The 16,884-nt window shown below is 35.8% G+C and overlaps 1 protein-coding gene across 1 annotated transcript in view; it reads left to right on the top strand.

The window, feature by feature from the left end:
- Positions 1–16,884, top strand: part of PTPRZ1 (protein tyrosine phosphatase receptor type Z1) — a 214,488-nt gene that overhangs the window by 151,580 nt on the left and 46,024 nt on the right. The window contains 2 exon segments of the mRNA XM_017856932.1: positions 3,386–6,953; positions 12,181–12,325. Coding sequence (XP_017712421.1) covers positions 3,386–6,953; positions 12,181–12,325 — 3,713 coding nt within the window.

Below are 16,884 nucleotides of genomic sequence, written 5' to 3'. Positions count from 1 at the left end.
CCGGGCTGGAGTAAAGTGGCCGGATCTCAGCTCACTGCAAGCTCCGCCTCCCGGGTTTATGCCAGTCTCCTGCCTCAGCCTCCGGAGTAGCTGGGACTACAGGCGCCCGCCACCTCGCCCGGCTAGGTTTTTGTATTTTTAGTAGAGATGAGGTTTCACCGTGTTAGCCAGGATGGTTTCGATCTCCTGACCTCGTGATCCGCCCATCTCGGCCTCCCAAAGTGCTGGGATTACAGGCTTGAGCCACCGCGCCCGGCCAAGAAAGAATTCTTATGACATTAGGCTTATTTGGTTTGTGGGGCTTTACCCATGGTAGTAGGGCCCAAAGAAACAGCCGCTCTAATTCTTTGAGCTGGAAGAATCCTTGGCACTGCCAAGGGGGAGGGAGCCAGCTACCAATACACAGATAGGGATTTAAAATAAAGAATACAGGAGCAGTGATTGGTAAGCTTGGCTTGGCAAATTGGTGGTAGTTTTTGCTATTGAAATTAACTGTTGTATTAATAATATATTGTCAAATCGAAAGAGACCTGTGTCATAATGTGTCTTCCTGGAGCATGATTATGAAATGGGATGAAAACACTGCTTAACCAATCCACTATTCACTTCCTTTGCTTCATGCAGGAATGAATGACAGGCTGGAAAATGCATGGAATGTATTCATAATGACTTTCAATCCCTGAATATAGAAAAAAAAGAGTTTGAAGGATATTTCTTAGATCCTCTCCAAATGGAAATGTATGACTTTCCAAGACAAAGTATCTGTAGCATGATCATGGATTCACACTAAATTTTTTAAATGAAGTTGTGAAGGATAACATATGACACAGATTGAAACTACAGTGGAAGAAAGAGTCACAATAATTCCATAAAGAAATTGTAGGAAAGAGTATTTGTTAAAATATTTGTAGTCAGATATGAATAAAGTAATCATAGGGCATGAATGATATGTTGTTCTTAAAATGTTGACACAGCCAATGTGACCTTTTAGAGATCAACAAGATATGGTAGGATAGGATTAATGAAGGTCTAATCACCTTCACCAGGTTCTGAGAGGTTCTGAACCTCATAAAGTTTATAGAATGCGTATGTATCTGATGTGTGTATAGTTTTTTCCCCAAATATGTAACAAGAAGAGATGTGTAGCATTATATTATAATAAAAATTTTATGAAAATTTACATTGCTTATAGGAGGATATGATAAAGTATGTTTATGTGGAAATGTAAGCAAAGAGAAAGAAATGTAATAGTATGGTGGAAGTCAAGAGACATTGTTAGATCATATAGAGAAAACAGATGACATATCTTTGGGGAACTTTGGCTGTGAAGGAGAGATGAGAAGTGGAATGATAACTAGAAGGTGAATTAGAGGTTTTCCTTTGTGTTCCCTTTAAATAAGAGAGATCGGAGTTGATTTAAGCTGATGATAATGATCTGTTTGAGAATTTGAGAAAACAAATTGGAAACACAAAATAGGCTGAACTACTCAATTACGTTCAATTCCGAGGTTCGTGATAGGGAATAGATCTAAACCACAGAAGTGGGAATTAGCTTTAGAAAGGAAGGAAAACAACTCTTTAGTTCTAACAGGACAGGAGGGGCAAGGGGAACTTGTTTTTAATGTTAGGAAGAAGTGTGTTTTTGACTAATGGCTTCTTTTCCCTGTAAACAGGAAGGCCATCTGCTGAGAATGGGAGGAAAGGACAGGAAAATGAAGGTTTGAACAGAGTTTTGGTAGAGGGAAAGAGTGTGGAGTGATACCAGAAAACTAGGCAAATATTTAGGTTTGCAAAAGCAAGGAAGAGTTTAGAAACTCCACACTGCCAAGCTTAATATTGATCCTCAGCAAAACTCTGGATCAAATTATAAAACAAATATTTATGAGGACTTCTAAGGAAAGAAGAGATAATTGGCACCAACCAATTTTCCCTAAAAGCAAGTCAAGGCAAATTATTCTTATTTCCTTTTGCATGAAGTTTTTAGGTTTGTAGATTATGGGAATATTTTATTTAGGAAATTATTTGGCAAAATCTCTCAGGTGGTCCTGGTGAACAAGGTATCACACAGAATGTAAAACTTCTTGAAGAATACTGACGACTTGTAAGGAAATTTGTCAAGGGAATCTGAGAGAGTAGCCATTTTTAGCATGCAATATAATTCAGATCAAGTGCACTAACTTCTTAGAGTTGTCACATATGCTTCAGAAAATACAACCAACCAAATAATTAAACCATAAATAATGAGGCCACCATTAAGCTTGGAATCGTGTGTTTCATACAGTGCAGATTTCCCTGTGTATGACTCATGCTTATGAGCACACGTGGCTTAAGATTCAGATTCCTTCTTCTGGTATTGGTCAAGTTCTCAATAGCTGTACTCAGCAATTTTTTTCTCCTTTTAAGTAGCATGGCCTTAAAATATCTAACAGATGATCAAATAAATGACAATTCTAACAAGTTGTTGGTACAAGGATACTGACAAAATCATGTCCCACATAAACTTAAAAAAAAATTGATAACTTTGACAATTGAGATTTCTAAGTATATAGGTATATAGTTAGATATAATATGCCCAGTTTTTTTGTGTGTGTGTGTGTATATATGTATACACACACACACACAGAGAGAGAGAGAGAGAGAGAGAGAGAGAGAGACAAAGCATAGGTCTCGGTTGACTTCTAGTCAGAAGACTAGAAGTCTCCCCCGGTCATTGCATAGAAGATTCAGCCTCCTGATTGGTGAGTCTAAGGGAAACACAAAATTAAAAAACTAGGAGTAGAATCATATTTTGACAAGTTGCCTTTGACATATCTGCCTAAGTCTTAAGTGGAAAATATTTTTTTAAAAAAGGAAAATAAAACCAAACACCTCTTTTAGTTCTAAATCTTCCGTTTATTACGACCTTAAAATTATGATTTGTTCTAAAAATATATTATCAAGTATTCTGAATGTTCAACTATTTTGGTCTTTGAAATAGTTTCATCACCAATTCTTATTACAGTAAGCTAATGGCTATTTACCTTGATGCCTGATGAATAAAGAAATATAAAAACAACAAAATAAATACCATGTTAAATAACACTGTCAATATATAACTACAGTGTGTCTTCCTTTTAAATATGTGGTATCTATTCGTTTAACCACTTCTTTCCATAGCATTAAAATAAAGGCAGCCATAAATTAGGTGCTTTCATTACATTTAATTATTTCCCTGGAGAGTGGATGATAAAGGTTGTAGGTTAGAAGCATGCATTGTACAGAATGGTGTTTTATGAGGATAAGAAGTTCCCAAGGTACCACAAGTGATGATTGGCAGTATAAGATATTATGAAGATTTTTTCTCTTATTTCCTTATGACTCATTAAATCTTGTTTGCTTTTCAAAGGAGGAGGAAGAGGGAAAAGACGTTGAAGAAGACACTATTGTGAATCCTGGTAGAGACAGTGCCACAAATCAGATCAGGAAAAAGGAACCCCAGATTTCTACCACAACACACTACAATCGCATAAGGACGAAATATAATGAAGCCAAGACTAACCGATCCCCAACAAGAGGAAGTGAATTCTCTGGAAAGGGTGATGTTCCCAACACATCTTTAAATTCCACTTCCCAATCAGTCACTAAATTAGCCACAGAAAAAGATATATCCTTGACTTCTCAGACTGTGACTGAACTGCCACCTCACACTGTGGAAGGTACTTCAGCCTCTTTAAATAATGGCTCTAAAACTGTTCTTAGATCTCCACATATGAACTTGTCGGGGACTGTAGAATCCTTAAATACAGTTTCTATAACAGAATATGAGGAGGAGAGTTTATTGACCAGTTTCAAGCTTGATACTGGAGCTGAAGATTCTTCAGGCTCCAGTCCCGCAACTTCTGCTATCCCATTCATCTCTGAGAACATATCCCAAGGGTATATATTTTCCTCTGAAAACCCAGAGACAATCACATACGATGTCCTTATACCAGAATCTGCTAGAAATGCTTCTGAAGATTCAACTTCATCAGGTTCAGAAGAATCACTAAAGGATCCTTCTGTGGAGGGAAATGTGTGGTTTCCTAGCTTTACAGATGTAACAGCACAGCCCGATGTTGGATCAGGCAGAGAGAGCTTTCTCCAGACTAATTACACTGAGATACGTGTTGATGAATCTGAGAAGACAACCAAGTCCTTTTCTGCAGGCCCGGTGATGTCACAGGGTCCCTCAGTTACAGATCTGGAAATGCCACATTATTCTACTTTTGCCTACTTCCCAACTGAGGTAACACCTCATGCTTTTACCCCATCCTCCAGACAACAAGATTTGGTCTCCACGGTCAATGTGGTACACTCGCAGACAACCCAACCGGTATACAATGGTGAGACACCTCTTCAACCTTCCTACAGTAGTGAAGTCTTTCCTCTAGTCACCCCTTTGTTGCTTGACAATCAGATCCTCAACACTACCCCTGCTGCTTCAAGTAGTGATTCGGCCTTGCATGCTACGCCTGTATTTCCCAGTGTCGATGTGTCATTTGAATCCATCCTGTCTTCCTATGATGGTGCACCTTTGCTTCCATTTTCCTCTGCTTCCTTCAGTAGTGAATTGTTTCGCCATCTGCATACAGTTTCTCAAATCCTTCCACAAGTTACTTCAGCTACCGAGAGTGATAAGGTGCCCTTGCATGCTTCTCTGCCAGTGGCTGGGGGTGATTTGCTATTAGAACCCAGCCTTGTTCAGTATTCTGATGTGCTGTCACATCTGACCACTACTCATGCTGCTTCAGAGACGCTGGAATTTGGTAGTGAATCTGGTGTTCTTTATAAAACGCTTATGTTTTCTCAAGTTGAACCACCCAGCAGTGATGCCATGATGCATGCACGTTCTTCAGGGCCTGAACCTTCTTATGCCTTGTCTAATAACGAGGGCTCCCAACACATCTTCACTGTTTCTTACAGTTCTGCAATACCTGTGCATGATTCTGTGGGTGTAACATACCAGGGTTCCTTATTTAGTGGCCCTAGCCATATACCAATACCTAAGTCTTCGTTAATTACCCCAACTGCATCATTACTGCAGCCTACTCATGCCCTCTCTGGTGATGGGGAATGGTCTGGAGACTCTTCTGATAGTGAATTTCTTTTACCTGACACAGATGGGCTAACAGCCCTTAACATTTCTTCACCTGTTTCCGTAGCTGAATTTACACATACAACATCTGTGTTTGGTGATGATAATAAGGCGCTTTCTAAAAGTGAAATAATATATGGAAATGAGACTGAATGGCAAATTCTTTCTTTCAATGAGATGGTTTACCCTTCTGAAAGCACAGTCATGCCCAACATGCATGATAATGTAAATAAGTTGAATGCATCTTTACAAGAAACCTCTGTTTCCATTTCTAGCACCAAGGGCATGTTTCCAGGGTCCCTTGCTCATACCACCACTAAGGTTTTTGATCATGAGATTAGTCAAGTTCCAGAAAATAACTTTTCAGTTCAACCTACACATACTGTCTTTCAAGCATCTGGTGATACTTCGCTTAAACCTGTGCTTAGTGCAAACTCAGAGCCAGCATCCTCTGACCCTGCTTCTAGTGAAATGTTATCTCCTTCAACTCAACTCTTATTTTATGAGACCTCAGCTTCTTTTAGTACTGAAGTATTGCTACAACCTTCCTTTCAGGCTTCTGATGTTGACACCTTGCTTAAAACTGTTCTTCCAGCTGTGTCTAGTGATCCAATATTGGTTGAAACCCCCAAGGTTGATAAAATTAGTTCTACAATATTGCATCTCATTGTATCAAATTCTGCTTCAAGTGAAAACGTGCTGCACTCTACATCTGTACCAGGTTTTGATGTGTCGCCTACTTCTCATATGCACTCTGCTTCACTTCAAGGTTTGACCATTTCTTATGCAAGTGAGAAATATGAACCAATTTTGTTTAAAAGTGAAAGTTCCCACCAAGTGGTACCTTCTTTGTACAGTAATGATGAGTTGTTCCAAACGGCCAATTTGGAGATTAAGCAGGCCTATCCCCCAAAAGGAAGGCATGAATTTGCTACACCTGTTTTATCAATTGATGAACAATTAAATACACTAATAAATAAGTTTATACATTCCGATGAAATTTTAACCTCCACCAAAAGTTCTGTTACTGATAAGGTATTTGCTGGTATTCCAACAGTTGCTTCTGATACATTTGTATCTACTGATCATTCTGTTCCTATAGGAAATGGGCATGTTGCCATTACAGCTGTTTCTCCCAACAGAGATGGTTCTGTAACCACAACCAAGTTGCTGTTTCCTTCTAAGGCAACTTCTGAACTGAGTCATAGTACCAGATCTGATGCCGATTTAGTGGGTGGTGGTGAAGATGGTGACACTGATGATGATGATGGTGATGATGATGATGATGACAGAGATAGTGATGGCTTATCCATACATAAGTGTATGTCATGCTCATCCTATAGAGAATCACAGGAAAAGGTAATGAATGATTCAGACACCCATGAAAACAGTCTTATGGATCAGAATAATCCAGTCTCATATTCACTATCTGAGAATTCTGAAGAAGATAATAGAGTCACAAGTGTATCCCCAGACAGTCAAACTGGTGTGGACAGAAGTCCTGGTAAATCACCATCAGCAAATGGGCTATCCCAAAAGCACAATGATGGAAAAGAGGAAAATGACATTCAGACTGGTAGTGCTCTGCTTCCTCTCAGCCCTGAATCTAAAGCATGGGCAGTTCTGACAAGTGATGAAGAAAGTGGATCAGGGCAAGGTACCTCAGATAGCCTTAACGAGAATGAGACTTCCACAGATTTCAGTTTTCCAGACACTAATGAAAAAGATGCTGATGGGATCCTGGCAGCAGGTGACTCAGAAATAACTCCTGGATTCCCACAGTCCCCAACACCATCTGTTACTAGCGAGAACTCAGAAGTGTTCCACGTTTCAGAGGCAGGTTAGTTATGGATCAGAAGGACAGATTGAGGTGTGGTGGTTTGCTTGCTCTAAAAGTAAAGCAAAAATTATGAACAGATAGAAATTTAGTAAAATGGTACATCATCGTTTTTAAAATCAAAACATTCAACAAATCAGTCTCCAGTTTCTAAAGTATAATTTTATTTACTATTTCAAACAATTGTTTCATACGTTTTGGTTTTAATTTCTCTCCAAACAGACAAAACAATTTTTATTTATTGTCAATATTTCATACTCTACAGGATGCCTTTTATGGGTGGGGGCAATTCTGTTTGCATAATACATTTTAGTACACTGCTTTTAAAATAAGATCAGAGTATGCTATTTTAGATGATTTTAATTTTCATACTTTTGTTCTAAAATAAGTTGTAAACTAATTCTATTTAATTATAAAATGAATTATTAAATCTGAGGGTAATGTGACATAAGCACTTCTCTCTGACACACCCCCTTAGAAAGGAATTAGTTAACTTGCACATTCATATCAGCTTGGGGAGCTTTATTATTATTATTATTTGTTTATTTATTTATTTTCTTTGAGACAGAGTCTCACTCTGTCGCCCCAGCTGGAGTGCAGTGGCGCGATCTCGGCTCCCTGCAAGCTGTGTCTAGTGACGCCTCCCGGATTCACGCCATCCTCCTGCCTCAGCCTCCCGAGTAGCTGGGACTACAGGTGCCTGCCACGAGGCCTGGCTAATTTTTTTATATTTTTAGTAGAGATGGGGTTTTCACCGTGTTAGCCAGGATGGTCTCGATCTCCTGACCTCGTGATCCCGTCCGCCTCGGCCTCCCAAAGTGCTGGGATTACAGGCGTGAGCCACCGCGCCAGGCCGGGGAGCTGTATTTTTTTTTTTTTTAAAGTTTTATTACTAAGTTTTGAGAGTTAATGATGAAGTTAAAAAATTTTTAATTTTTTTTCTTTCTTTATCTTAACGTTGCCTAAAGAGGGCAGTGTAAACCATCAAAATACATTTTACTTTATGCCTGCTGTTACACACCTTTTTAAGTTAAATAATGGGCATTAATATGTACAGTATGTATAGGTATTGTATGGCAAGATGTAAAACACCAAACATTTTTCTGTAGAAATGAATTTCATTTGTGAATGTATTTTGTGCAAATTAGCTTACTGACCAGATGTTTCTTAGAGCAGATTATGTGCAGTGTATATAATACGGATGTCTGCTTTTAATGCCAATAGAAAGAAGAGGGAAGTTCAATTCTATTAAGTATAGAAAATTAATACTTTCATTGAATTGGTCATAAGAATTTTATAATTTGCTTTTATTAAATGTGAAGGTATTTTGAAATTTAATAATGAAACTATTTAAATCTTAACATTAAGTTAAATGATAGGCTAATGTAACAAAATGCACTCATTGTATAAAAATGAATATTTGCAATGCAGAACATAGACATCAGTCTCATTAGGATATTTTTCCTCTTTGCTATTTCATCTTTTGAATTAGTTGCATATTTTTTTCTTCAGTGCAGCAGCAATTAAAAGTTCGTACATTTTAATAGAGAAGTTTTTCTGTATTATGAATTGATACCTATTTAACATTGCATTTTAAACAATTAAATGCTGATATGTGAGAATGAATAATGAATCCATAGGTCACTATAGTCATTAGTGCTGTCATATATATGAACTCTTATCTGTTCTCAATTATAGTAGTTGCTTTTTAATTTTCATTAGATTTATGCTAAAAGAAAATATCAGGAATCCATCTATCTATTTTACCAGGTAGTGACACTGATATGTTCTTGCTAGACTATACTATTATAGAAAGATATATATAATGAGATGCTAAACCTAAAATTATTGACTAAAGCTTAATGAGTTTCTCTTCAGTGCACTAATTAGATTTATTTAATTATCAAGAGTATGTTCTCCCACTAATTAGGATAAAACAATATGAATATGACATCCAACATTATCAAGTAACATAATTAGTGAAGTAAATAAGATCAAACAAGATTAGGGGAAAATTCTGGCCTATTTTTAAAACTGTATCTATAAAATCATATGTAGTCTGTCTTATCCAATAATTGAATATATCCCTTTATCAAATGCATGCAGGCTAGCTCTGAAACTTAAAATTTTATGGTGTATTTCTAGAATGCAGAATAATTTACAGGATATGTTCTTCAAAATACTATAGATAAGGCAAATGTTAGTATCCACAATTTATAAATGAGTACACTGAGACCCAAAGATACTAGATTATTTGATCCAGGTCACATGAGTAAATACAAAACTGAGCCTGGAAATGTGTTATTGATGTCTCTGTCTTAAAGACTATGCTTTCATGTTGGGGACCAATTAAATAAATGTAATGCTTAAATTGTAACACCAAAATTATACTATCTTATTCTCAAAACATATTTTAAAATGTTAATCTTGGTTTTTTATTTCTTAATTACCTATAAATTAAATCTTTTAATTCAGGTAACTCCTATATATTACTGAGCCATATAAAAGCAGATATTTTAGTCTCAAATAAATAAAAACAAAATCAGTACAATTAGTTCCTCATTATAAAACACAAAGCAACCAACTGATTGTGCTTTCATATGATATCCCATCTTGTGTAAAAGAGCTAGGTTTCATGCCATAGATTGATCATTCTGACTCCTTAATTAAAGGATTTAAGATCAAGTATCCCAGAGCACTTTTGAGAAAAGTTTATACACAAGACTACATGTGTATGCATGTGTGTATACAGTGCCTGTATATAAATATGTATATATGGTGTATTTACATATATAATGCACTATATATCTTATATATATTACATATATGATTGGACATATCTCATATATATGTATGCTATACATATATAAATGAAATATGTAATTATATATATATATATATCCATATACATGTTGCTTTGAAAATTTGTGGCTATTGAAGACCTGCATAATTATATAAGCTTACTTTGTGCATGCATTAATCTACATCACTGGTTCTCAAACTTTAACATAGATCAAAATCAACTGGAGGACTTGTCAAAACACAAATTGCTGACCCTTACACACAGAGTTTCTGGTTCAGAAGATTTGGTGTGGTTTGAGTGAAGCCCAAAATTTGCATTTCTAAGTTATGGTGATATTGATGCTGCTATTCTGGGGATCACACGTCAAGAAAAACTGATATAGATAATAATCTTAACCACAATTTGTACTATATGAGGTACCAAGGACTTTGCTAAGTGAATGTTTTCATTTATTACTGACACACTTACTTTCCACCTAGGTAACAATATTTACAATAGACAAAACTGTGAAGACAACCGTGCGTAAAATAAGATGTTTTTCTAAATTTTATAAGGAAATGCTCATTGCATTCACCATTAGGTTATTTAGGTGACTAGAAGATTCTAGATGAGTCTCCACAAAATAATGGCCAGAGCTTAGGATTAACATTTTTAAAAATGGAGGCTTGGGCTTTTCTCACAAGAATATTAGCTACAATTCAGGGCTGAGTTGGCTTACAACATTTTCACTTTTTATACAGTTTTATAATTTTCGATCACAACTTTGAATTCCATTTTTTCTGGTAAATGAATTTATAGTTATAAGAACAAACATCTTGGGAAATGTGTGTGCCATTTATATTCCTGTGATACATTTATTTATTTGTTTGTTTGTTTATTTATTTATTTTGAGATAGAGTCTCACTCTGTTGCCCAGGCTGTAGTGCAGTGGCGTGATCTCAGCTCACTGGAACCTCTGCCTCCTGGTTCAAGCAATTCTCCTGCCTCAGTTTCCCAAGTAGCTGGGGCTACAAGCGCGCGCCATCACACCTGGCTAATTTTTGTATTTTTTCTTTTTTTTAATAGAGATGGGGTTTCGCCATGTTGGCCACATTGGTCTTGGACTCCTGACCTCAAGTGATCCGCCCGTCTCAGCCTCCCAAAGTGCTGGGATTACAGGCGTGGGCCACCGCGTCCAGCATGATACATTTCCTTTATTAGTGGATTAAATTCCTGGCCCTTTCTGCTACCATCTTTGATCAATGGAAGAAAGCTATTATTTTAAATCTTAAGTTCTCTCCAATTAGATATATATGTAATGCTATATATGTGCACTTATATTAGTCTCAATTTTCTTAAATACTTAAAGTTAAACAAAGTTTCTCTCTCTCCTATTACTTAAGCACCAAAAGTGCCAAGTGCCGAAGAAGGCATGTAGATTTTGATGGGAAACTCAAATGTGGTTTGAGTCCTTATCATAAGATAAGGGCTTTTTGTAGCACTGTCAGCATGCTGTCATGTTAGAAACCGTTCTCATGCTCAATCATCTTGGTTTCCCACTGAACACACCTCAAACAAAGAGGAAGGATTGTTACTGGCCACAAACACTCACAGTTCTGAAACTCTTTTTTAACAACTTGGAAGGTAATCTCTAGTTAAAGTGATTTTCAAAGTGCTAGTGCAATAATGTAGCTGACTGGTCCCAAAAATAATCATATGTCATCTTTTAAAATTAACTCAACGACCAAATTCAGACTTTTAATTATTTACCTTTGGCATTATTTCAGAAGAATTTCTTAGATCTACATAATCCTCCAATTCACTGAAATTGCATTTTTATTTTTTTTGTAGAATAAAACAATGGATAAGAAGAGCACTCAAAATAACATTTAAAACCAATCTATATTTAAAATTGAAATAGATTGCTGGATTGAAAGGTTATCCTAATATAAGAAGAGTTATCCCAAGATTTTTTTCTTCATGAAATTATTAATTGCTTCTAACTATTTACCTAATGGAGGATTAAAAATAATCCTATTTAAATTTATTTTAGAAAATTAATATATATGGTGATTTAGTAAGTAGTGCTGTGTTTCCTAACCATTCTATTTTAAACCAGTAGTATTTTTTAAATTTCACTACTTAGATTTTTCTTTTTATTTAGCAAGGCTTTTCAAGGCAGTGTTATGCTTACCTGTTGCCAAGGCACCCCTATCTGGGTGCCAATCTCTGCTGGGATGTTGTAGTTCTTCAGTGTCTAATACCCTGCCTTACGTTTTCAACTTTGTTTTAATTAAATTGGCTTATAATTGTAGATATTCTTTGCATCAAAGAGTCAAAATTTTAAAGGTAAGTAACAGCAATGAAGGTTGCAATTAATCGGTTGAAAAATGCTGTGACTTTTCCTTTACCTTAAATATCAATTCTCTCAATTTTCTCCGACTACAGAGGCCAGTAATAGTAGCCATGAGTCTCGTATTGGTCTAGCTGAGGGGCTGGAATCCGAGAAGAAGGCAGTTATACCCCTTGTGATCGTGTCAGCCCTGACTTTTATCTGTCTAGTGGTTCTTGTGGGTATTCTCATCTACTGGAGGTAAGTTGAGTATTTGTTTTGGAAAATTTAATTCATAAAGCTCAGATTTTGCCCATATTTCATCTGAAAGGTCTTCAAAGCATATTCAAAATTTATTTTCCTTGAGAGCTGCCATTAATTTATTCAAGGTAAATTTGTGAATCCAAAGGCACAATAATGAAAGAGTTAATTGGTCTTCATACATCAATTAAAGGTAAAATGGAGGAACTTCTACCTGTTACTATTTAACACAGTATTTTGACAGTTGTACTTTCATGTTACTCTAATTAATAGACATCATCATAGCATTTAACAAAAGTCTAAGCTTCTCATTAGTTGTTATAATTCCAAAAATTAAGAAAACATTTTTTGTATAGTAACTAAATTGTTTTTCAATGACAGAAGAGTTTGTACAAGATGCATATTAACTGTACATACTGATAAAAATGATAACCTGTGCATAAAAGTAAAATCAAGCAATTAAACTATAAATATAATTAGAGAATACAGTTAATGACTATCTTAAGATGCACAGGCATTTAAGATTCTTTATAATTTGCTTTGGGGATGAAATATAACTTATACGCTGTCTTAAGTCCTTTAAAGGACAAGAATAATTGTACCAATCATAAGCTTTCCATCCTGTGGAAAGCAGAAGACACAACAAATTAGTGTATTTATTAGGAACATAGCTCAGTATAACTGTGTCTGTTAGAAAACAAAGATTTTGATGATATAAGGAATCACGTGTGTAAACCAAGAAAGGGCACAGCATAGTACTTTTATAAAGTATAGCATACTTTTATTTTAAAAGAGAATTTTGTTCAGAAGATACATAATGATTTTTTTTGTTTAGCAACATCTTTCTATAACTATATCAGCATTCTCAAAATATATTCTTGTGGTTTATTCTAAAATATTTACCATTTTACTGATTGTTTCCCACATACCTAGTATTGTGTTAACTATCAGGAAATATCAAAAATGAACAAATGAATGAAAAAAGAGTCAGTGATTTGAAGAAATCTATGCTTATTGAGGGGAAAGAATTTGTCATAAAAACGTATCAAATAGGCCGGGCGCGGTGGCTTCACGCCTGTAATCCCAGCACTTTGGGAGGCTGAGGCCGGCAGATCACGAGGTCAGGAGATCCAGACCATCCTGGCTAACACAGTGAAACCCCGTCTCTACTGAAAAAACAAAAAATTAACCGGGCGTGGTAATGGGCGCCTGTAGTCCCAGCTACTCGGGAGGCTGAGGCAGGAGAATGGCGTGAACCCGGGAGGCGGTGCTTGCAGTGAGCCGGGATGGCGCCACTGCACTCCAGCTTGGGCAACAGAGTGAGACTCCGTCTCAAAAAAAAAAAAAAACCGTATAAAATATTACACAAAAGTGTATGCATAGCAGTTGAAATCTAGTGCTAAAAGTAGTCAGAGAACAAAGAAGCATGGTAGGCCAGAATGCTCAGGGTAAGTGTAAACTAAAATATAGGACTCAAGCTCTGTGGAAGTCAGAAAGGAAAGGAAAAGGGCATTCCAGGCAGGGACACAGCAGGTGCAACGATCGGGAAGTAGAGATGAGCTGTCTTTTGAGTAAAAGCTATTGGGTGTTTCGGACACAGTGAGGCCTGGAGCATGTATTAATAGTTGCGTGTAGTTGGACATTGGTTGGCTAGGGTAGAACGTCTTCACGATCAACTGTATTTCATATCTGACTTCCTTTACTAGAACAGAGTAGACTGCACACTATGGAGAACAGATCATGCTTTTGTTACCCCACATGGCTCAGGAGTCTATTTCGTTCATAACAAGAAACAAACAAACCTGGTTTCTTTAGTCTGTATCCCAGTGATTCCAATAATTGCCAAAGTTTTTTTTTTTTTTTTTTTTTTTGCTAAAGATTTCATGCTTAGCAGAGTGCTTTGAACTTAACACATACTCCATAAATGTGTGTTCAACAAAAATAAATATTGCTTTTCTCCCCATTCCCCACTGAACTTGTTGACCAAATTTTTTACCACATTGATATGTGTATTCAGATTACAGGTTTCTATCTAGTCTGATTTTCCCTACCAAACTACTTTTTTAATTAATGGGAGTCTGTGTTAAAAGTTGAAAATAAGATGGAGAATATGACTAATTCTGCTTCATAGTAAATAGTGCTAGTATGAAGTTCCAATAAAGATGTCAGAAGATTTATAAGATTGAAATTAGTTTCTTAATTTCTGTTACTTAATATTTCAAGTATATTTTCTGAAAATTTGGAAATCAGTATCTTATTTAATACAATTTGATAGTTCATGGAAAATTAAAATCTAGAGAGGTTTCTATCTTCTATTAGTAATGGGTCATTTCGTCTGTATTATATGGGGAAAAGATAAAATCACCAGTCAAAAATATATTAATTTGACCTTCACTAAGATATTTCTTTTTTCTTCACAAATAGCACTTTAGGTACCTTGAATGCAGAGTGTAATTGTGTAAAGTATATATGAATATTTTGGCCAGGCACAGTGGCTCACACCTGTAATCCCAGCAATTGGCAAAGGTGAAGTAAGTAGATCACTTGAGGCCATCAGTTTGAGGCCAGCCCAGGCAACACAGTGAGACCTCCATCTCTACAAAAAAAATAAAAATAAACAAATTAGCTGGGCATGGTAGGGCATGCCATACTCCTAGCTTCCCAGGAGACTGAGGTTGGAGGATCACTTGAGCCCAGGAGTCAAGGGTACAGTGAGCTATGATTATGCCACTGCACTCCAGCCTGGGCGACAAAGTAAGACACTGTCTAAAAAAAAAAAAAAAAAAAAAAATCACTTTGATGGTTTTATGTATATGTTTTATATCTATTAAATGTTCTGATAAAAACTGTCAATCTTAACTATTTTGAAATGCTAAGTAATGTTAGGTATCTGACGTACTAACAACTGTTTGAAGTTAATTCACTAAAATATGTAAATTTTGGTAACATAATATACTAGGGGTATTATGTGCTGAATCACAAGATGATAGTTTTAGTTCATTCTTCAAGGTTTATGTGAATTATTCAAATTCCAGTGAAGCTAATTTGTAAATAATATGATTTCACTAGCCAATATATAAACATTTTAGACCTTTGTAAAAGCTACAGCCTGAGAAAAGGTTTAAAAATCTAATGTCATACCAATAACAATGCTAATAGTAATGTAGTCCTTATGAATTTTTCCAAGTTTATATATTTAAACTTTTTTAAACAGCTTAATTAGGTAATATTAAAATATCGTCGAACTCACCTCTTTAAAATGTATGATTCAATGGTTTTTAAAGTGTTCTACTATTTCCATAATGATGTTGAGTGTTTTTTTGTGTGCTTGTTGGGCAGTTGTTTATCTTTTGGATAAATATGTGTTCAAATTCTTTGCTGCCTATTTTTTAATTGGGTTATTTGTCTTTCTGTTATTGAGTTGTGGTTTTGTTTGTTTGTTTTAAGGAGCAGAGAGTGTAATAGGCAAGAAAGATGGGAGAAGGCAGAAGGAAGAAGCTCCCCGTACAGAGACAGAGGGAGGGGGCCTCCAAAGCTGAAAGAGGAGAATCCGACTTGTGTGTTTTTATATATTCTAGATACAAGTCTAGATCTTATCAGATATCTGATTTGCAATTGTTTTCTCCCATTCTGTGAGTTATCTTCTCACTTTCATGATGGTATCTTTTTAAAGTGGAAAAGTTGTTAATTTTGATGAAGCCCAATTCATTTATTTTTTCTCTTATTGCTTGCACTTTCAGTATCATATCTAAGAAGGCATTGCCTAACCCAGCACCATGTTGATTTACTCCTAGATTTTTGTCTAAGTGTTTAACAAAATTAAAGGACTCATGCTTCCCAGTTACAAAACTTTAATGAAAAGCTACAGGAATCAAGAGAATCTGGTACTGCCATGAGAATAGACATATAGTTCAATGGAATCGAACTGAGAACCCAGAAATCTTATGTTTACGATCAATGGATTTTAGAAAAGGATCCTAAGACTTTTCAATGAGCGAAGAATAGTCCTTCCAACAGATAGTGCTAGGACAATTGAATATTGAATATCCACATACAGAAAGTCAAGTTGAACCTTTTTCTAACACTATACACAAAAATGAACTCATAAGGAACCATAGATGTCAGTGTAAGAACTATAAAATTCTTAGAAGAAAATATTTAAGTATGTTTCTAACCTATTTTTAATGAGATATTAATCCTAAAGTTTTATAATAAATCTTCTATTTTGCCTAGTTTACCTAACTCAAGATTTTCCCCTTATATTTTATATAAACCTTCAGAGGAAGCAGATTTTAGCCAAAAGACAGAACAAATTCAAAGTGAGAAAATCCAGTTATCTTTCCTAGTTATGCCCAGCATTTGCTATATGGCCTTGGGCATTTCAATTACCCACCTAGGACTTGGTTTCTCTTGTTTACCATTTGGGTAAGTTCACTAGATCATCTTTAAGACTGTAGCCAGCCAGGCACGGTGGGTGGCTCACGCCTGTAATCCCAGCACTTTGGAGGATATATATATATATATGAGATATATATTTATGCATATAAATATATATAATA

This window comes from Rhinopithecus bieti, unplaced genomic scaffold, assembly GCF_001698545.2.
Source record: "Rhinopithecus bieti isolate Rb0 unplaced genomic scaffold, ASM169854v2 scaffold_42380, whole genome shotgun sequence".
In the NCBI taxonomy this organism is placed as follows: domain Eukaryota; kingdom Metazoa; phylum Chordata; class Mammalia; order Primates; family Cercopithecidae; genus Rhinopithecus; species Rhinopithecus bieti.
This window is presented reverse-complemented; position numbering and strand designations above follow the sequence as displayed.